General features: G+C 42.4%; 1 protein-coding gene across 18 annotated transcripts in view; it reads left to right on the forward strand.

Annotated features, from left to right (window-relative positions):
- BRSK2 (BR serine/threonine kinase 2) overlaps nt 1-17,716 on the forward strand; it is a 532,635-nt gene that overhangs the window by 471,550 nt on the left and 43,369 nt on the right. For 13 of the 18 annotated variants that reach the window (XM_077321456.1, XM_077321462.1, XM_077321458.1 and 10 more), the window contains 3 exons: nt 4,773-4,833; nt 8,457-9,069; nt 14,985-15,033. In XM_077321456.1, coding sequence (XP_077177571.1) covers nt 4,773-4,833; nt 8,457-9,069; nt 14,985-15,033 — 723 coding nt within the window. The remainder of the gene's footprint in view (nt 1-4,772; nt 4,834-8,456; nt 9,070-14,984; nt 15,034-17,716) is intronic. The other 5 variants (XM_077321470.1, XM_077321472.1, XM_077321473.1 and 2 more) reach the window with 1 other exon arrangement.

Consider the following 17,716-nt stretch of genomic DNA (forward strand, 5'->3'; position numbering starts at 1 on the left):
ATGTGTTCCTCCAACCATGAGCGTGGCATACCTGGCCCTCTGCCACACAGGCTGCAGAATTTTTTTTCAAACTGTGAGTTTTCCCTCACCTCTGAATCACTGCTGTCAGAATCCTCCTCTTCAAAGACTGTTAGCAACTGCTCATGTCTCTGGGCAGTGCTAACGCTACTTTTCCTCTATGGAGACCCCCAAGAACACATCAGGGAAAGGAGGCTACAACCAAGCCCCTAGGGATACCCTGCTATGGCCAGGCTCCAATGGTTTGGCAGAGTGACTTTGCCTGGGAATGGGGACCTGTAGTATGCAGTGGGTTGAGGAATTCTTCCCTTCATGACAAGCTCCCTTTGCACCCACTTATGGCACCACAGAGTTGTTGATAGTCAGAGGGTATATATGTGGGAGACCTGTTTTGAGGATCTGTAACTGAGACCCCAGAAATGTAATATGCTCCAATTTGGAGAGATTGTAGAGGAGCGGCGAGTGGGATGAGGTTCCCTGTACAATTGGTCTGTCTAGCTTGCAGGGGTTCCATTCCATACATTTTTGAACTTGTGCCTGTAACTTCCCCAGAAAGCACTTTCCTGGGGGCACCTTTCTCAGGGAGGTGCATAATATGCACCTATATGCACCAAACTGATAGGGCAAATAGAAGAGAGTCAGCTGGAGAACCCCTATTAGTTTGGTGTCTCTAGCATCCAGAGAGTTTGTAGAGTTTTAAAAATTAAAAATCTATTTATTTGCAGCATGCTTGAAAGGAAGAGAAAGCATACATTTAAGCCTTACAAATAATTTGCTCTACATCAATGCTTCCCTTTTACAGGATTCCAGACAGGTGCCATAGGTCAATAGGAAAGGTTATGCTTTTCAAAGTTTAATGTTCATTGTTTGGTAGCAGGGCTGAGCAAATCTTCTACTTCAGATATCTGGTTAGAAATTAGTCGCCCAGGTATTCTGTTGGTCTTTTATTTCCCTTTCCTTGTACATAAGTGGTTCACATGTTCAGAGAACCTGAAGCTATGACTGCAAATTCAGTGTTTCCAGTGTTGTCCATTGAATTAAAAGCTTATGGGAATTTCAGTAAGATGACTTTGTAAGTTGTGAATTACATTCTTGGATTGTCTTGTACCATATTTTATATAAAGTCTGGTATAAACCCACTGTAAGTGCTGTCTGTAAACAAATCTGGAGTGGTGGGAGCAAACATTCACCCTGAGGCAGCTAAGAGTCTTATACGCTTGAGAGCACACATATCACTGCTGATCCAGAATATGGCTGGCATTAATCTGATACAAATCCCAATGTTTCAGAATGCACACATCTGAGTGTTATGTCACTGATATGCACAGCTTTTGCTTTCAGTGGGTTATGCATTTGAATGCATGTTTCCATGCACATTATGGCATATGTTAAAATACAACTGGGATGGAATATAGAATTCTATACAGAGAAAAAAAAAGTTGGATGGGTTTTCATCTGACAGAGGGTAAAGACACCCCCAGAGACCTTCTGGTATTATTATCAACTCTGACAGGAGATAATTTCTCTAGCATATATTGATTTAATTGATTTATATTGATTTAAATTTTTTATGGAAGCTGCACCCCGCTGCTTTGCATGGGATCATTTCTTTGAGAGAAGATGTGAGATTATTTATTGAGTTATTTCTTTCTTTCCCTCCTGATGGAGAAAGACAAGTTAGACTGAGACTGTGTGAAGAACTATGACAAGCAGGCTCAGGCATCGAGACTGGAGTAGACTGAGGCTTTGTGTCATTGTGGGCTGCAGACCACTGCCTACCTTCAGCAGCAAGGCCTGGGGACTCATGCTCAAGGCACTATTTCCACCCCTCTCCAGAAGGGAAAACATGCTCTGCCTCCCCCCTGCAGCCCTCCTGCGTGCCTCCCTCTCTACCCTTTGATGTGTCAACCAGCTTTCCTCATTGGCCATGTGGATTGTGTGGATTGTAGCTGCTGGGTTCAGTCCAGAGCAGGGAAGGTGGAGGCTGCTCTTGCTGAGTCAGGAAGGTTGTAATAGAGGGGGGAGGAAAAGGAGCAGTGGTTTCATTCAAGAAGCCCCTGGGGCAGCAAAGTGGCAGAGGTGATGGTAACTCCTTGGCATTGTTTGAGGATTTAGGGGCTGAGAGATCCTTCCACCCATGCCTGAAACCCAAGCTGAGGGGCATGAATGGGGAGCATGATTTGGCTTGGACTACTCAAGGGACTGAGGCTTCCATTCCCCCCCTTTCCCCTCCAGTATTCAGGAGGAGAAAACTGAATCCAAATCTCAGACCATGTCCATTCCCCCCTCCCCCCCCCCACAAGCCATGACATTTTCACATACAGCTTGCTTACTTGAGAATCCAGGTCTCACAACTGTTTATTGTCTGTTGCATCCCTCTGAAGCAGAGAAAAAATGTAAAGGCAAATTTGACAGCAAATTTCAAAGTGAATCTTTTTTTCTGCATCTGACAGGCACATAAAAGCTTCTACCTTGAATAAAATTTTGTTTGTCTTAAAAGTGCTACTGGACTTAATGTTTCCTTGACCTAGCTTGTTCTGCCACATGGCTCTGTGTTGAAGAATGTCATGTTTGCCTGTATGTTCAGTGGCATCTACTGCCATGTTAGTGTGGGTAAGGCTGTTAAAGACATAGGGAATTGACCTTACATAAACCTTTGATGAGTATGGGGTGGCCCAGTGCCAAAAATCCTGAGCATCCATGAGGATCCGTGCTTCGGAATCAAGTTTTTGATCTGTGGCATGGCTATGAATGTGTGGATCTCTGATTTTGTCACTATTGATAGAATAGGTGAGTTTGGGGTGGTGTGTATCTGTGATTTTTTTGTGATTATTGCTGTGGCTATTGATAGAATAGTTTATCTTATAGTGAGTTTGCGGGGACTGGATGCAAAACCCCTGAGGCTCCATGAGGATCCTTGCATTGGAACCATGTTTTTGCCCCGTGGCATCACCACAATGGAGTGAATCTGTTAGTTTTGTGGTGTATGCTGTAGCTATTGATAGAATAGGTGACCATGTTGTCCCGTTGTGGTGCCACGACTCTGTGGATACATGATTTTTGTCATGCTGCCTATAGTCTAAGACAAGATCTACAGATAATTTCATTTCAGTGTAAAAATCATATGAATTCATGAGGATCCATTTGAAATCATCTAGATCCAACTTTTACCCACACCCATAAAGTCACCTTGATGGAACCTAACAATGACAACTAACAAGGGCTCCATTCTGGCTGTGGTGCTAAGAGCTCCGCAAACCCTTAAACCGGGCCTGAGGAGGCTCTCTTATATTGCTGGCTGCATCTGCACATGTAGGATCTGTTGTGAAACATGGGACCCTGAGAACTGCATTTGCAGTGCTAGAAATTAGAAAGTCAAATGCAGAGCAATTTTTCTTTCAGTCACTGGTGGATTATAGATGTGAGCAAAGATACATATACTGTACCTATAGAATCACTGTTATACTTTACAGTAGATATTCATGAGCTAACATAAAAATCAACATGGTCACATGCACATAAACAAAATTTGACCTTTTGCAGACATTTATACATCTTTTTCACTGCTTTATCTTCTTTTCAGAAACTGTGTAGTATACAAGCTTTAGTCCAGTGTCCTTCAGATAAGTACTTCAGATAAGTATCTGAAGGTGTGTGCACACACATGAAAGCTTATATCCAGAAGAAAACTTGGTTGATCTTAAAGATATCACTGGACTCTAACTTTGTTCTGCTGCTTATTCTTATTCTTCATTATAAACTACTGGCCGATTTTCTCTATCCTGAAAGAAGGGGCAGAGGAAGAGTCGTAAGACCCTTTAGCTGTAGTAAATTTAGTTTAATTTGGTCAATTTCCAGCAGGAAGGCAAGCACTTTCAGATGTTATTTCAGCCTACACCGGAGGCCCAGTGGAACAGCTGCACTTTACAAGCCCTTCGGAACCAATTAAGGTCCCATAGGACTCTTATCTCAATTGATAGAATGTTCCACAAGGCCAGGGCCAGGGCCAAGAAAGCCTTGGCCCTGGTTGAATCCAATGTGATCTCCTTGGAGCCAGGGATTTTCAGCACATTTTGCTCTGCAGATCTTAAAGCACTATAAACACAGCATGTGAAAATATTCTGTGTGATTTGGACCTGAGACTGATAAGAACTTCCTTTTCTTATATATACATGTGCCATCCTGGCATGCATCATGGAACCTCCATGTTATTATGTGCCATTGACCTTTGCGCAGTGATTTTGATGGGATGGGGTAGGGAGGTGCTGGGAAAATATGTGATCCTATAAAAGATGTACTTGATTTGAAATTCAGAATCCTTTCAATAAGCAGCAGGGTAGAACGTTCATATGGAAACTTAACTGGCTAGTCAAACTGCAAACAACTGCATGGATCAGTCTTGAAAAATATATGTTTTGCTGCCTTAACTAATAAGAGATCAAAAATTCTTTGCAATGAGTTTGCTTGGTGGGGCAAATATAAATAATATAAATGTATAATATTTTAAGATATGTGCAGAAGAAGCTTTGTGAGAGGGAGATTAATGAACAGAAAGATAGGATGTTCCATAGTGTTATCCCCATCCCCACCCCCATGTAAGCATTCTGAAAAGGAAGTTCCCCTACAGGAAGTTCCCCAGCTAAAATGTGAAGAGCAAATTCATATAGAGATTAAGTGTTTTGATGGCTGGTGCTATATAATAGGTCATTGGCAAGAGTTTCTCAGGGCATTGTCTTCCTGTTGTGTTCTCTCAGGTCTCGGTCAATTAGTGGAGCTTCGTCTGGCCTGTCAACCAGTCCCCTCAGCAGTCCAAGGGTAAGTGGAATCACTTGGAGGTCTTCATTGTAACCTTCAGGTGGACTCAGTGATTTGCTAATAATTATTCCCATGGATTGAGAGGTGTTTGTTTTGTCAGCCAGAGATACAGTGCAGAGATTAAATTTGTGACAGTTGGTATGGGGTCTTCCTGTGTGCCTTCGTATGCAACTTGCATTGTAACCACTGAAAGAATCATTGTGGCTTAACCTGACGGTAGTGCATAAAATCCTGATTGAGAGTTTATCGTGCGATGAGAAGAACATCTGCCGTCTACTAAAAACCCATGGTGAGGCACTGAGCCATAAAATCTGGGAAAACAATTTATTTTATTTTATTATTTTATTATTAGACTTATTCCCCAACACTCTCAGCAAGCTGGCTCGTGGAGAGTTACACGATTTAAAAAACCCCACATACAATAAAACTCCATTAAAACCCATTAACAATCAAGATAGCCTAGCACAAGATACATGGTAATAAAAATAATCCCCCACAGTGGCACGACTGCCGAAAGGGGCGTCAGAAAGACTACATCAGTTGGGCACCACCAGTGATGTTCCAAAATAAGATAGCATATCTAGACTTCTCCCAGCACTGGCCTCAACCATAGACCTGACAGAAGAGCTCTGTCTTACAGGCTCTGTGGAACACTGTTAGCTCCCACAGGGCCAGCAGCTCTTCCAGGAGCTCATTCCACCAGGTAGGAGCCAGGACTGAAAAAGCCCTGGCCCTAGTCAAGGCCAGGTGAGCTTCTATGGGACCAGGCACAACCAATAAGTTGGTGCCTGCAAAGTGCAAGGCCCTGTGGGGGGCATAGGGCAACAGGCAGTCCCTTAGATATGTGGGTCCCAGACTGTGAATGGCTTTAAAAGTCAAAACCAGAACCTTGAACCTGATCTGGGACACGGAAATAAGTGCAGCTGCTTCAACACCGGCTGGATATGGGCCCTCCAAGGTGTTCCTGTGAGAACCTGGCAGCCACATTTTGTACTAGCTGTAATTTTCGGGTCAGGGACAAGGGTAGGCCCACATAGAGCAAATTACAGAAATCAATTCTGGAGGCAACCATTGCATGGATTACTATGGCTAGGTGTTTGGAAGACAGATAGGGCACTAGTAACCTTGCCTGATGAAAATGGAAAAATGCCTAATGGGCTACTTTCTTGACCTGAGCCTCCTTAGTCAGGGAGGCATCCAAGGTCACTCCCAAGTTCCTGACCTGGGGTGCAGTGGTCAGTTGTGTACTGGCCAGAATGGGGAAACACGCTTCCTGTTCTTCCCTCTTCCTTCCCAGCCACATTTCTGACTCCACCATTCTGCACAAGTGCAAGAGATGGGGAGCAACAATGATATTGCAGCTTATCCCCTGCCTCAAATTACACTTCTACACAATTTAGTGTCAAACAGTGGTTTGGAACATCTCCTGTCTGAAAGTGTTTTGTACAATTATTGCTTTTTTTATTGTAGAAGTTATTTCTTATCCACCTGTCCCCAAAACTGATCAAAATGGACAATATAAAGCAACAAAAATCCATCTGAAATTGAAAAAGCAAATGTAAAACTAATGATAAAACAACTCAAAATATCATTCAATAAAACAATAACAAAAATAGCAATGAACCAAGAAATGGTATGAGTCTCTCTGCATTCTAGGTGGTTGCATAATTAATTTCCCATGCAGTAGTGATCCTAAAAACCTCCATCAGCTGTGTATATTTGGTTCCCAAGAGCCATCTCTTTGGTTTTAGTTGAGGTGCAAGAGTCCTGCATGCAACATTTGCAGTGTCTCCAGCTACATAGCAATACTCATTTGCAATTCTTATTTAGAAGCAATAGCATTCCATCAGCTAAAGTCAATAGAGACATTGTGAAGCAGAAAACTTCTCCAATGACCATGACTACAAAAGAGTGATTGAAAAAAAGACTGATCCTCAGTCCCTTGAAGGAAATAGCAAAAAGCTCATTGATTTAAATAGGAAAAGATTATACTCTGTAAACATTTAATTAGGTAAAGTAACCAATTATGTCAAAAGTACTTTTAACCATTTTACTGAGTTTTATCTGATCATGATTCTTTTCAGCAATTCTGAAAATTGTTGTATCAAGATTTGGCCTTTGCTTTTCTCTCAATATTTATTTTACTATTCTAGGTAAAATAATACATGATATAAAATAATAAATTCAATTTTGTATAGTTTTATGCAATTCCCATTTTTCTATAAATTCAGTACAAAAATAAATTGCAGGGCAATATATGTATTGCAAAGATATTTGTGATTCTTCTAATGGACTTGGACTGTTTCAAAGTGAACAGCTGTCACAGTTGTATTACTATGTTTTTCCAATCTACCATGTTGTATGTGTGTACACACATGCACATACACAAGTATTTTTCCCCCTGAGTATGTCTGATTTCTGCTACAATCTATTTCTTTGAATGCTCTTGTAACTAATCCATGCTACTTCAGAGTTTAATCCATTTTTCTTCCGCTGGCATGGCAATTTATGAATGGTTGCTTACCTTTCCAAACTTGACACTTCACTACATAATCATAGGATCCAATCACAAAATGAGATTGTAGGATTACTACAACAAATCAAGCCATGATTTATTTTTTTTGGGGGGGGACAACTATCTGTGGTTTGTGCGGGGGACAACAACAGTCTGGTTATCAGGATGAGGTGGGGGGAGACTACATTCTGTCAGTATATACCAAACTTGCTTTGGTGATCCTTTGGGCTTCTCTAGGAAACCCTAAACCCCATTGGTCCACAGTCTCCTAAGATTTTACATCCTGTGTGAGCCACAGAAAATGGAGTCCCTGTGGATGGAAGGCCAGGGAAGGAAGGGGGATGAAGTGTTATACCCCCCACCCACCCCGATCTTCTATCTAATACATACACAACAAACTGCTGAAGCCTGTGGTGTTTTGGCAGAGGAGAGTGAGATCTGATGTATGAATTAAGCCGTGTGCCTCTACTATCTCTTGTTGCACACACATTATTTTGATCAGCCTTTCCCTGCTGTGTTTGGTTTTGGTGGACATTTTGAGCTGGGAGAGGGCAAGCACAGCCTCTATGTTGGCTTTCACTGTGGCTTGAATGGTGCTTCCTTCCACTTCCTCACTTCCCTTTAGCCTTGTTCTCTTCTCTCTCTGTGAGTCAGTCAGAACAGCTCAGGGGTATGGCATTTTTTCTCTCACACACACAGCTCCCCCCCTGCCCTCGCCTACCCTGTTATTTTAATTTTGTTTTCCTTCATGTTACTTTTTGCTCTGTGGTTTTTGTTTTTTGCTGACACATGGTTGATTAATACGATGAAGCTTGTGACAAAACTGTTGTTCTCACTACAACCACTGCTGCTGTTGTTGATTATGCTGTGTTCCCAGCTAACTGCATGTTTTTTGTTTTTGTTTGTGTTTTTTTGTTTCTTTGCAAACCCTTAACCCCACCTCCTTCAACTTCACCTCTATAACTCGTACCTCCTTGTGATGTGGCGCACAATTGCAACTCAAATGGACTTTATTTCTCCATTCACCCACTTTGTGTGTGTGTCTGTGTGTGTGTGTGTTTTGCTGTTCTTGATGTGCATGAATACTCTCTGTATGTGTACCTTATAGCCTATCAGAAAATTTTTCATCCCCCCTCAGACCCCTGACCTGCCTTTCTCCCCCCGACCCCAAGTGTCCTTGGACTCTGATGCTTGTAGGAACGTTTCCAGGCCTGGACATATTCTCCAACCAAAGCCAGCACTTCAGCCCAACCCCAAAACACAGACTTTACCATCCAAGAGCAAATTGGCTGAAAAACCACTACAATCTACTAAATCCAATCCACTCCCCTCTAGCAATGCTATTGTCCCTCCTTCCCAAAATGCCCCAGCACAGAACACTCAGAGCCGTCCACCTGCTCCTGGGTTGAGCCCACAGCTGGCCGTTCCTACGGTACAGACTAACCCTATGTCTCCTGTTAGATTGCTCCCTTCTAGTACTGACCCAAGCACCAAATCTATCCCCATCATACAGGTCACCCCTCACCCCTCTCCAAGGGGCAGTCCCCTCCCTACCCCCAAGGGGACACCTGTCCATACGCCAAAGGAGAGCCCAGCAGGCACACCCAACCCTACGCCACCATCCAGTCCCAGCATTGGAGGAATGCCCTGGAGAACACGACTCAACTCGATCAAAAACAGCTTCTTGGGATCTCCTCGCTTCCATCGCAGGAAATTGCAAGGTATGTCTGTTCTCAGAACATGGAAATTAGTCTGGACGGGTAGCATTATATGCTAGTGTGTAGTATAAATGACAGATATAGATAGTATGGCAAGGGATTTAGAAAATTCACAGGCCCCCACTTGATTGTGTTGCTGTACCACTTGGTCGTTCTGACTTCACTGTATGCCTCAATCTACATATGTATCCATTCCCAGATATTTTACCTAGTTCTATTTTGCACAGCAAGTAAAATTTATTAGGTTTTTGCCATCCAAAATTGTGTTGTTAGGCCTTCATAAAGAAATATGTCTAGTCATACGTTTTTAAGCTCCTAATATACTACCTGAAGAATAGTATAAACTAGAAGTATGTTTTCATTTTAAGATTTAAAATGCCCTCTGCACCATCTACTCTCTCCATGCTGTAACTTCCACTCATGGCTTTGGTATTTGTACTTCAGTGCTGCCCATCAGATCTCCCTGTTTGTTTTTTGCCCTGAGCCACCCTCTGTGTGTCATGCTTGCATAAGCCATTCTCTCCCTCAGACCCAGTCTTCTGTAAATATGAGATGCTGCATTGTGTAGGGTTAGGATGAGAACACCCATCTTCAATCTTTGCTGTCCTGGGCTGATTCCACACCAAGGTGTTTTTGTTTTGTCTTTACTACCATGGTGGTCATGTTACTGTTGTGATTGTTAATAAATTTGTATTTGAAATAACAATTTCATATGGAGCAGGGGAATCAATGTTTTCAGCCTTGTTAGCAATGGGGTTTTAAACGATGTGTAGACCGGTTAGCTATTTGGGGGGGGGGGGGCGGATTCCACAGTTGGAGCAGTTCAGCAGTGGAATCAACTGCTTAAGAAGGTGGTGAGCTCCCCCTCACCAGCCGTCTTCAAGCAGCAGCTGGACAGATAATTATCCAGAATTCTTTAGGGTGATCCTTCAATGAGCAGAAGTTTGAACTAGATGGTCTGTATGGCCCCTCCACCTCTACGATTCTATGATATTAGCACATCATTTTTTCAGAATGATGAAATTTGTGAATAATTCAGTTATCCTAATTTCTGGAAAGTCCCATTGCAGTAATCTACAACTGAATTGACCAATCGGCCTCCTCTTATTCGGGGAAAGGGGAAAGAGTACTTCAGAAGCTTTTCAAATGCAGACTGAGAGAACAAAGAAAAATACTTGCCACTAGTATTGCCCTAATGCAATAACAGTACTAGGGCATGTCCTGACCCCCCAAAATAATGTTTTAATCTCAGACAGTTCACTGTGGCCATGCAGAAGAAATGAACAAAGGAGGCATTTCCTTTCATTCAAATACAAGGCACGCTTTGCCTTCTGAAAACATGACAAAGATCATCCCAACACCAACTTGCTGGGAAAGATGGGAGGTTTTTTTTAACTCCAGCTTTTAAAAAAACAAACCCAAGGCTTTTTACAATTTGTGTGGGAAGGAAAGATGATGCCATGTGGAAACAAAACTAAAGAGGCATAATTTGTTGAAATGAAGGGAAACCTTTGCATGAGAGCCAGTTTGGTGTAGTGGTTAGGAGTGTGGACTTCTAATCTGGCATGCCAGGTTCGATTCTGCGCTCCCCCACATGCAACCAGCTGGGTGACCTTGGGCTCGCCATGGCACTGATAAAACTGTTATGACTGAGCAGGAATATCAGGGTTCTCTCAGCCTCACCCACCCCACAGGGTGTCTGTTGTGGGGAGAGGAAAGGGAAGGCGACTGTAAGCCGCTTTGAGCCTCCTTCGGGTAGGGAAAAGCGGCATATAAGAACCAACTCTTCTTCTTCTTCTTCTTCTTCTGCATGAAATCATCCCCAAACAAATTATTGATGCTTTCTAATTGTCTTAAAATATGGGTTTTGGAAAGATAAAACATTTAGGGAAATTGGGTTGCATCTGGTTATTTATTGGGATAAACTTTCTTCTTAATAGGCATAGGACTTAAAATTACATGCATGATATTTCCAGATGTTATGAAGATGTAAGCCACCAAAGTCCTTTTACTGGGAGAAAAGATGAATGTGGCAAGTGTGGCATGAAAACGGCCATTAGAGGTTGGAAAACCAGTTTTGGAAGAGAGCTTCTGGTTGAACGGTCATGGTGGCACAGCATTTTTTTCAAGGCTACTTCCACACATAAGTGCCTCTCTGAACTCTGTCTTGGTTCAGTTATTCATCAGCTGTGTAACCAAACACTATTCATGCAAGTTGTATGATCTAAAATATAGGCTGTGGCAATTGCTAATGTGGCTACTGTGCTGGAGATTTCAAGTCACAGCTTTGGCATTCAATACAATGCATATAGAGCAAAACTAAGGGCCATTCCGCACCAGGATCTATGTTGCAAATTGGTTGCAGAACGAAAATACACTACTTTAAATAGTGGAATTTGTCGTTATGCATACCTGCCTTTGTAGTGGAATACAGTTACACTTCTATCGTTTCCCACAGGCTTCCAGTCTCGGCAAAAATCGCTAGCCGGGAAGCGATATTGCCGAGCTTTGTCCCACCCCTGGCCGTCAATCAAACGAGCAGCCAATGGGCAGCCGTTATCATGCTCCCGAAAGCCCCTTTCCCTTTAAGGAAGGTTTAAAAAAAAAACACGTTGCAACGAATCTGCGTTGATTCATTGCAACGGAGAGACCAATCTAGCTAGCAGGTGGTGTTTGAGCTGCCGTTTCATCGTTGCCACGCTCCCCCCGAGTGAAAAAAATACACCCCCCCCCCCGCACGGGCGCGATTTTCGGTCGAAAATAAATTGAAAAATAAAGGGAAAATAAACCAGCAAATGGGGCTGTGTGGCGCTTGGTGACTTAAAACAGCTCTGGGGAGGGACTGCAGCTGGGGAAGCCTCGCTGGGTAAACGAAGGCTCGCCGGTGCGTTGATCTCCGCTCGCTCCGAGAAAAAAAAATGGCGATCGCTTCGCCGGAAGATCAGAGGAGAGGAGAGAGCCAGACTTTGCAGAAACCGCAACAATGGTAACGCACAGAACTTTTCCGCTAGTGTTGCAGCTTGGTTGCAAGAGTGTAGCGCTTTACGGAGGGTGAATCCACTTTTTGGGATTTCCCTGAAAGCACTACAATGAAGCGCTTTTTGCTGATAGGTTTCAGGAGTGTGGCAGATTGTCTACGACATTGTGCATAATGGCATTTTTGTAGCGATTTCAATTTACCACACTCCTGCTACAAATAATCTGTGCGGAATGGCCCTAAGAGTGGTCAGTACTCACCTCTAGCCACCCATTGCAAGAAGCGGATGGTGGGCTGAAGGAGGGCGCAAGCTGGCAGCATGCCTGGGATGTGGGGCAGAATGCTGCATTGGCTGTGGGAGAGGGTTGCATGCTCGTAGTGCATAAAAGGCAACATGTGCTCTGAGTGTGCCTTTTTCCCACAGTAGGAAAGTCATTTTTCCTGCCCACCATCCAATTATGCTGGTTTATGGTTTAGTTAATTGATAAGGTTCAATAAAATGAGATGTAAAACATGTAAGAGGCATTTTGTCATAGCTGGCAGGGTAGGCATGGGGTGGAGCCAGGTTCTTTGGGGGAAGAGTTCGGTTGGGGCACTGGACTCCTCAGGACAGGGGTCTCCATTAGAGGCAGCAGGACTGCAAGCACGGCCTGCCCAGATGGGAAGGTTAGGGAGGCTTGCAGTGCCAGATGCCCTGAGGTGGGACCAAGGAAAGTTTACACCTCCTGTGGCACCCCAGGGGCTCACATCACTTAGATTGGAGCCCAGCAGAAGGGGGCCCAGGCTCAGTGGTGGACCGAAACAGGTTTCCAGGCACTGCTGCAGAAAGGCTTATTCTGGTAGGATTGGCACAAAATGTAGGCTCCCTCTCCTATGCCTGGCCGACACTTTTCTTGTTATTGTTGTTGTTTGATTAATAATAAAGTTGCGGCTTTGTTCAAGCCAGTTAAGGTGTAATGTCTTCTTTGTGCCCGAAAATGCCCTCCTGCAAGTCAACAAACAAACAAAACCAGAAAAGAAGCCTGCAAGCATTAGCACCTAATTAAGAAGAATCAAAGAATCCATGAAGTGATGCAAGATATGTTTCCAAATTTATCATAATTATTCCTTGCAAGTGGCCTTTTTATCATCACAGTTTTTCCTTGTTCAGTATAACATGGCCTTGTGGGTATCTGTCTCTGTTCAGTCAAGATAAGTAGTCTTTGTCGCTAGGGAATTGGCTGCATGCAGTGTCCATGTGCATGATCACTTTGTCTTGGCAAGTTCATCATGAAGCACATTAACGGAAAAGGTTAATCTTTAACAGACATGTAGAGCTGTCGTGACAGCCAGTGTCAATTAAATATTGTCTCCTTAATTTTTAAATAATATGGCAAAACGATTCACATATTGCACAAAGTACTTTGAACCCCTTTCATCCATCACCAATCATGGCAAGTGATAAAGATGCAGATTGAATGAATCCATTGGGCTGTGCACAAGGAACTATCAGCCCTGCACGCATGTGCCAGCTCCCCAACATTAGAGAAGGATTCACTATCTGTTTCCAACTTGAAACAGCAGTATTAAACAAGAAACTGTTATTGTTTTGTGTGTGTGTGTGTGAATACAGCTTGCATTTTGCAAGCATAGATATGTTCCTGGCTGTCATTAGAAATTTCTACCATTTCTAATACAAGGCAGGTTTAAATTAAGCATGCAAAAGAGGAATTCTCACAGCTCCGGTTTCTGCCATATTTGTACCTAATTTAGCCTTATAAGATCCAGTTTGGCGTAGTGGTTAAGAGTGACATCTTCTAATCTGGCAAGCCAAACTTGATTCCCTGCTCCTCCACGTACAGCCTGCTGGGTAACCTTGGGCTAGTCACAGGATTGTTAGAGCTGTTCTCAGAGAGCAGTTCTCCCAGAGCTCTCTCAGCCCCACCTACCTCACAGGATGTCTGTTGTAGGGAGAGGAGGTAAGGTGATTATAAACTGCTTTAAGACTCCTTCAGGCAGTGACAAGTGGGGTACAAAAACTAACTCTTCTTCTTTATAAAGTATATTTCATGTCATGAACATTAAGGAAGAGAGGCAAAATATCCCCTTTTCAGGTGTTTCAAGTAACCAAGGTATCATAGAAAAAGTCAGAGGTCTCCAGTATAATGCCCAGGAGCACCATGGTGCCCAATGACACCTATCCTGATGCCCCCCGGGTGTTTTAGAGCATTAGTGGGGAGGTATTTTGGCCAGGAGGGCTTCTGACTGGCCACTGTAGATCTGATTGGCTTTGTAGATTTTTAAACTGTTGCTTTGGTAGCAGTTGGCACCACAGCACAAGGATTTTCACTGTGTGACTAAAGGTAGACTTTATATATACAAGAAAATATTTTTTTAAATAATGTGTGAATTTTAAAAGGCATCCTGTTAAAGAGAGCTTTGGCCTGAAATGTTGAAGTGTTGCTATTAGAGTTATACATAGCCGCACTCCCTGACATTTTGTGGCCGCCTCTGTTTCCTGAGACAGCCCTATTGTGCTTGCACACCTCATCCTGTGTTTGAATTCCAAAGATACCTGCAGACTCAAAAAAAGTTGGGGACCTCTGGACTAGGTGTTACTAAATGTTAGCTTTCATTCTGTCACAGAACGTGCATAACTATTTTGATACCAACAGTGAATGAGTAAGGTCTAAGTACAGATAGTCACAGATTGTTGAAAGTAATTAAATGGAAGAATGTGAAATATAATATGTAAGACAGTCACCTATATATAGACAGGTTAGATGCATTTGAACACTTTGGGCGCAGTGATTAATGGATTAAGAAAGGATTGGTGTTTGAGATGCATTTTAATATACTGAGAAATCATAACTTTATTGACTTGGAAACAGCAAAAGGAGGCTTTATTTAATAAATATTTACCTTACTTTATTTTTCCCCTTCTGCATCTGCATGTGTACAGTACCTACACCAGAAGAGATGTCGAATTTAACTCCAGAATCTTCCCCAGAGTAAGTAACTCAGTATAATATTAGCCAATTGATTCTTGTGTCTGTGACAGTACAATTAGTATGGCAGAAATTGCTGCATGCCTTTTATTCCTAGAATATTACCCCCTACCTCTTGGATTATAATATGCCACAAACATGTAGCAAAAACAGTTGCTGTACACCACCATCTGAAAAAGGTGAAAGATTTCTTTCTGATGTCAGATGAACTATGAGTTAGATCTTATGCATAACAATAAAAGTTATCCACTAAGCCAACTCAATGTAAAAAAATCTCAGTAAGTTCAGTACATCCCATCCTTCATAGGTAAAGGTAAAGGTGTCCCCTGTTCAAACACTGAGTCATGTCTGACCCTTGGGGTGACGCCCTCCAGCGTTTTCATGGCAGACTCAATACAGGGTGGTTTGCCAGTGCCTTCCCCAGTCATTACCGTTTACCCCCCAGCAAGCTGGGTACTCATTTTACCGACCTCAGAAGGATGGAAGGCTGAGTCAACCTTGAGCCAACTGCTGGGATCGAACTCCCAGCCTCATGGGCAGACAGCTTCAGACAGTATGTCAGCTGCTTTACCACCCTGCGCCACAAGAGGCCCTTCCCATCCTTCATACTTTATTGAAAATAATATGATGCATTTTGAATCTGAAATATTTGATGAAGGAAAAATATTCAAGACATGGTACTAAAGTTCAGTTCACAATTAACAGACCTCCTTTCCTGGGAGTTGAGTTAAATAGATAGTAAACATAGGTTCTTGGGACTTTTTCAATAAATGACCTAGTGAAATGTAAATCTCTCCATAACTTAGTCCATGCTGTTAATGCTAATCTGATGTTGAATCAAAAGTTACTGTGGAAGTACAGAAAGAATTTTTGCTTGCTATAGCAAAGGCAATAGCATAAGAAAGTACAGGAGTTATTTTCATCATAACATGTCCATTAAATAAAAATGTTCCTGAAAAAATTGCACATGTCTATTTGTTTGCTTTCACACATTCAGTGCCCCCCCATCCTCCTTGTCCAATGAGATCATTTGGCACTTGATGGAGGCAGAATGTAAAATAATCACGAGGTCCAAATGATGATTTTGGAGCAAGAGGGGATTCTAAGGAGCAAGAGGGATACAATTCTAGACACATTGCTAATCCTGGTGCTTTGCATTGCTTTTAAAAATCCTGAGCATTCTACCACTGATGTCAAAGCCACAAAGGATTATGGAAGTGACTGAAGAATTAAAGTGGGTAGAGGTTTACAATCCCATCCTATGCAGAGTTATACCTTTCTAAGGTTACTGAAGTCAATGGGCTTAAAAGGGTATTAACTCTGCTTATGGCTGCACAGGTAGAAAGCTTCAGCAGAAAAGATAAAATATTTAAAGTACATCACCTTTAACTTTTCATGATGTAGAGTAGCACTGAATGCAAAGAAGTGGAATTTAAAGGAGTTTTTAAATACCCCATCCCTCTCTTTTCCTTCACTTCTTCCCTTTCTGTTCATATGTGAGATCCTCTGTGAATTCAGTGCCTTTTTCTGCTCCTTACTCTCCCTTTAAGAAACACTTTGAGGAGGCAAAGGGAGCCTTAGTAGGCAGTTTGGATGCGAGTCAAGGCCTGAGGCCCTTTTCCCTTTCCAATATAATTGCTGAATTAATGAGTTCAATTGGATGGCACCCTGCGGTAAATGTAATAAAAGTTGTAAAAAATAATGAACTGCATTTTTATTTCAACCATCAAGGCCTTTATGCTCTGTGACCACTTTGGAGTTTTGTAAAATAAAAAAATATGTATTACTTCAGAAATAAGACTTGATTGAAGAAGAAGGTTTGCTGGCCCTGTGATTCAAAGGTTACATAAATGTGTTTCCTTTCTCTGCTGCTGCATCTTTTAATGACTCTAATTCATTTAACAGTTCTGATGACTGGATAATATACCTTGACATGTCTAGGTAATGTGTATCACTTTACTTGTGGGAAAAGCCTTAGAAAATGTAATAGAAATCGAAGTGCTGGGCCCACATCCCCTTCTGCTGTAAAGCAGCATGACTCCATCTGCTTTTTAAAATTTTTAATTTACTATATATCATCATCTTAACATGTTCTGGGATATCACACTGATGTTGTTTATATCCGAAGTGTTTATGCTACAGTCCAGCTAAACAGGACTCTACAGCTGGCTCAGAACTTCAGGTGTGAATGTGATGTGCACCCAAATGTTCAGAGGGCTACGAAAAGGACAGTGCCATCCTAAGCTGAGTAAACCCATTGTAAATCCACTGAAATCAATGGGTTTTGAACGAGATCCTTGCTCAGGGTAATACTGTGGGTCTCAGTGCCATCCTCTGCTTTTGGTAGGATGGGCATTCAATGACACATGCATACTCTGGCATAACTAGTGGCATCTTCTCAAACACAACTCGCATCGGATTAGGGCATTACCTGCTAGTGCAAACTTTATTCCAAAGCATTCTAGTCAGAAAGACTTCAAATAAGGCTGTAACAGAAATCTTCAGCTAAAAAGCCTGCAAAAACCCTTTCATCAGCTTCAGCATGTCAGATATGTATATTTTACGCTTTTCGATTGTCAGGGCAAATGCCACCTATCATGTTGCAATAGAGAGATCCAAGGACCAGAAGACTGAGTACGTTTTTCTCATGTTTCAAAAACTACAGATGCATTTTGGCAATACTAAT

Source organism: Paroedura picta, chromosome 2 (assembly GCF_049243985.1).
Source record: "Paroedura picta isolate Pp20150507F chromosome 2, Ppicta_v3.0, whole genome shotgun sequence".
Lineage (NCBI taxonomy): Eukaryota > Metazoa > Chordata > Lepidosauria > Squamata > Gekkonidae > Paroedura > Paroedura picta.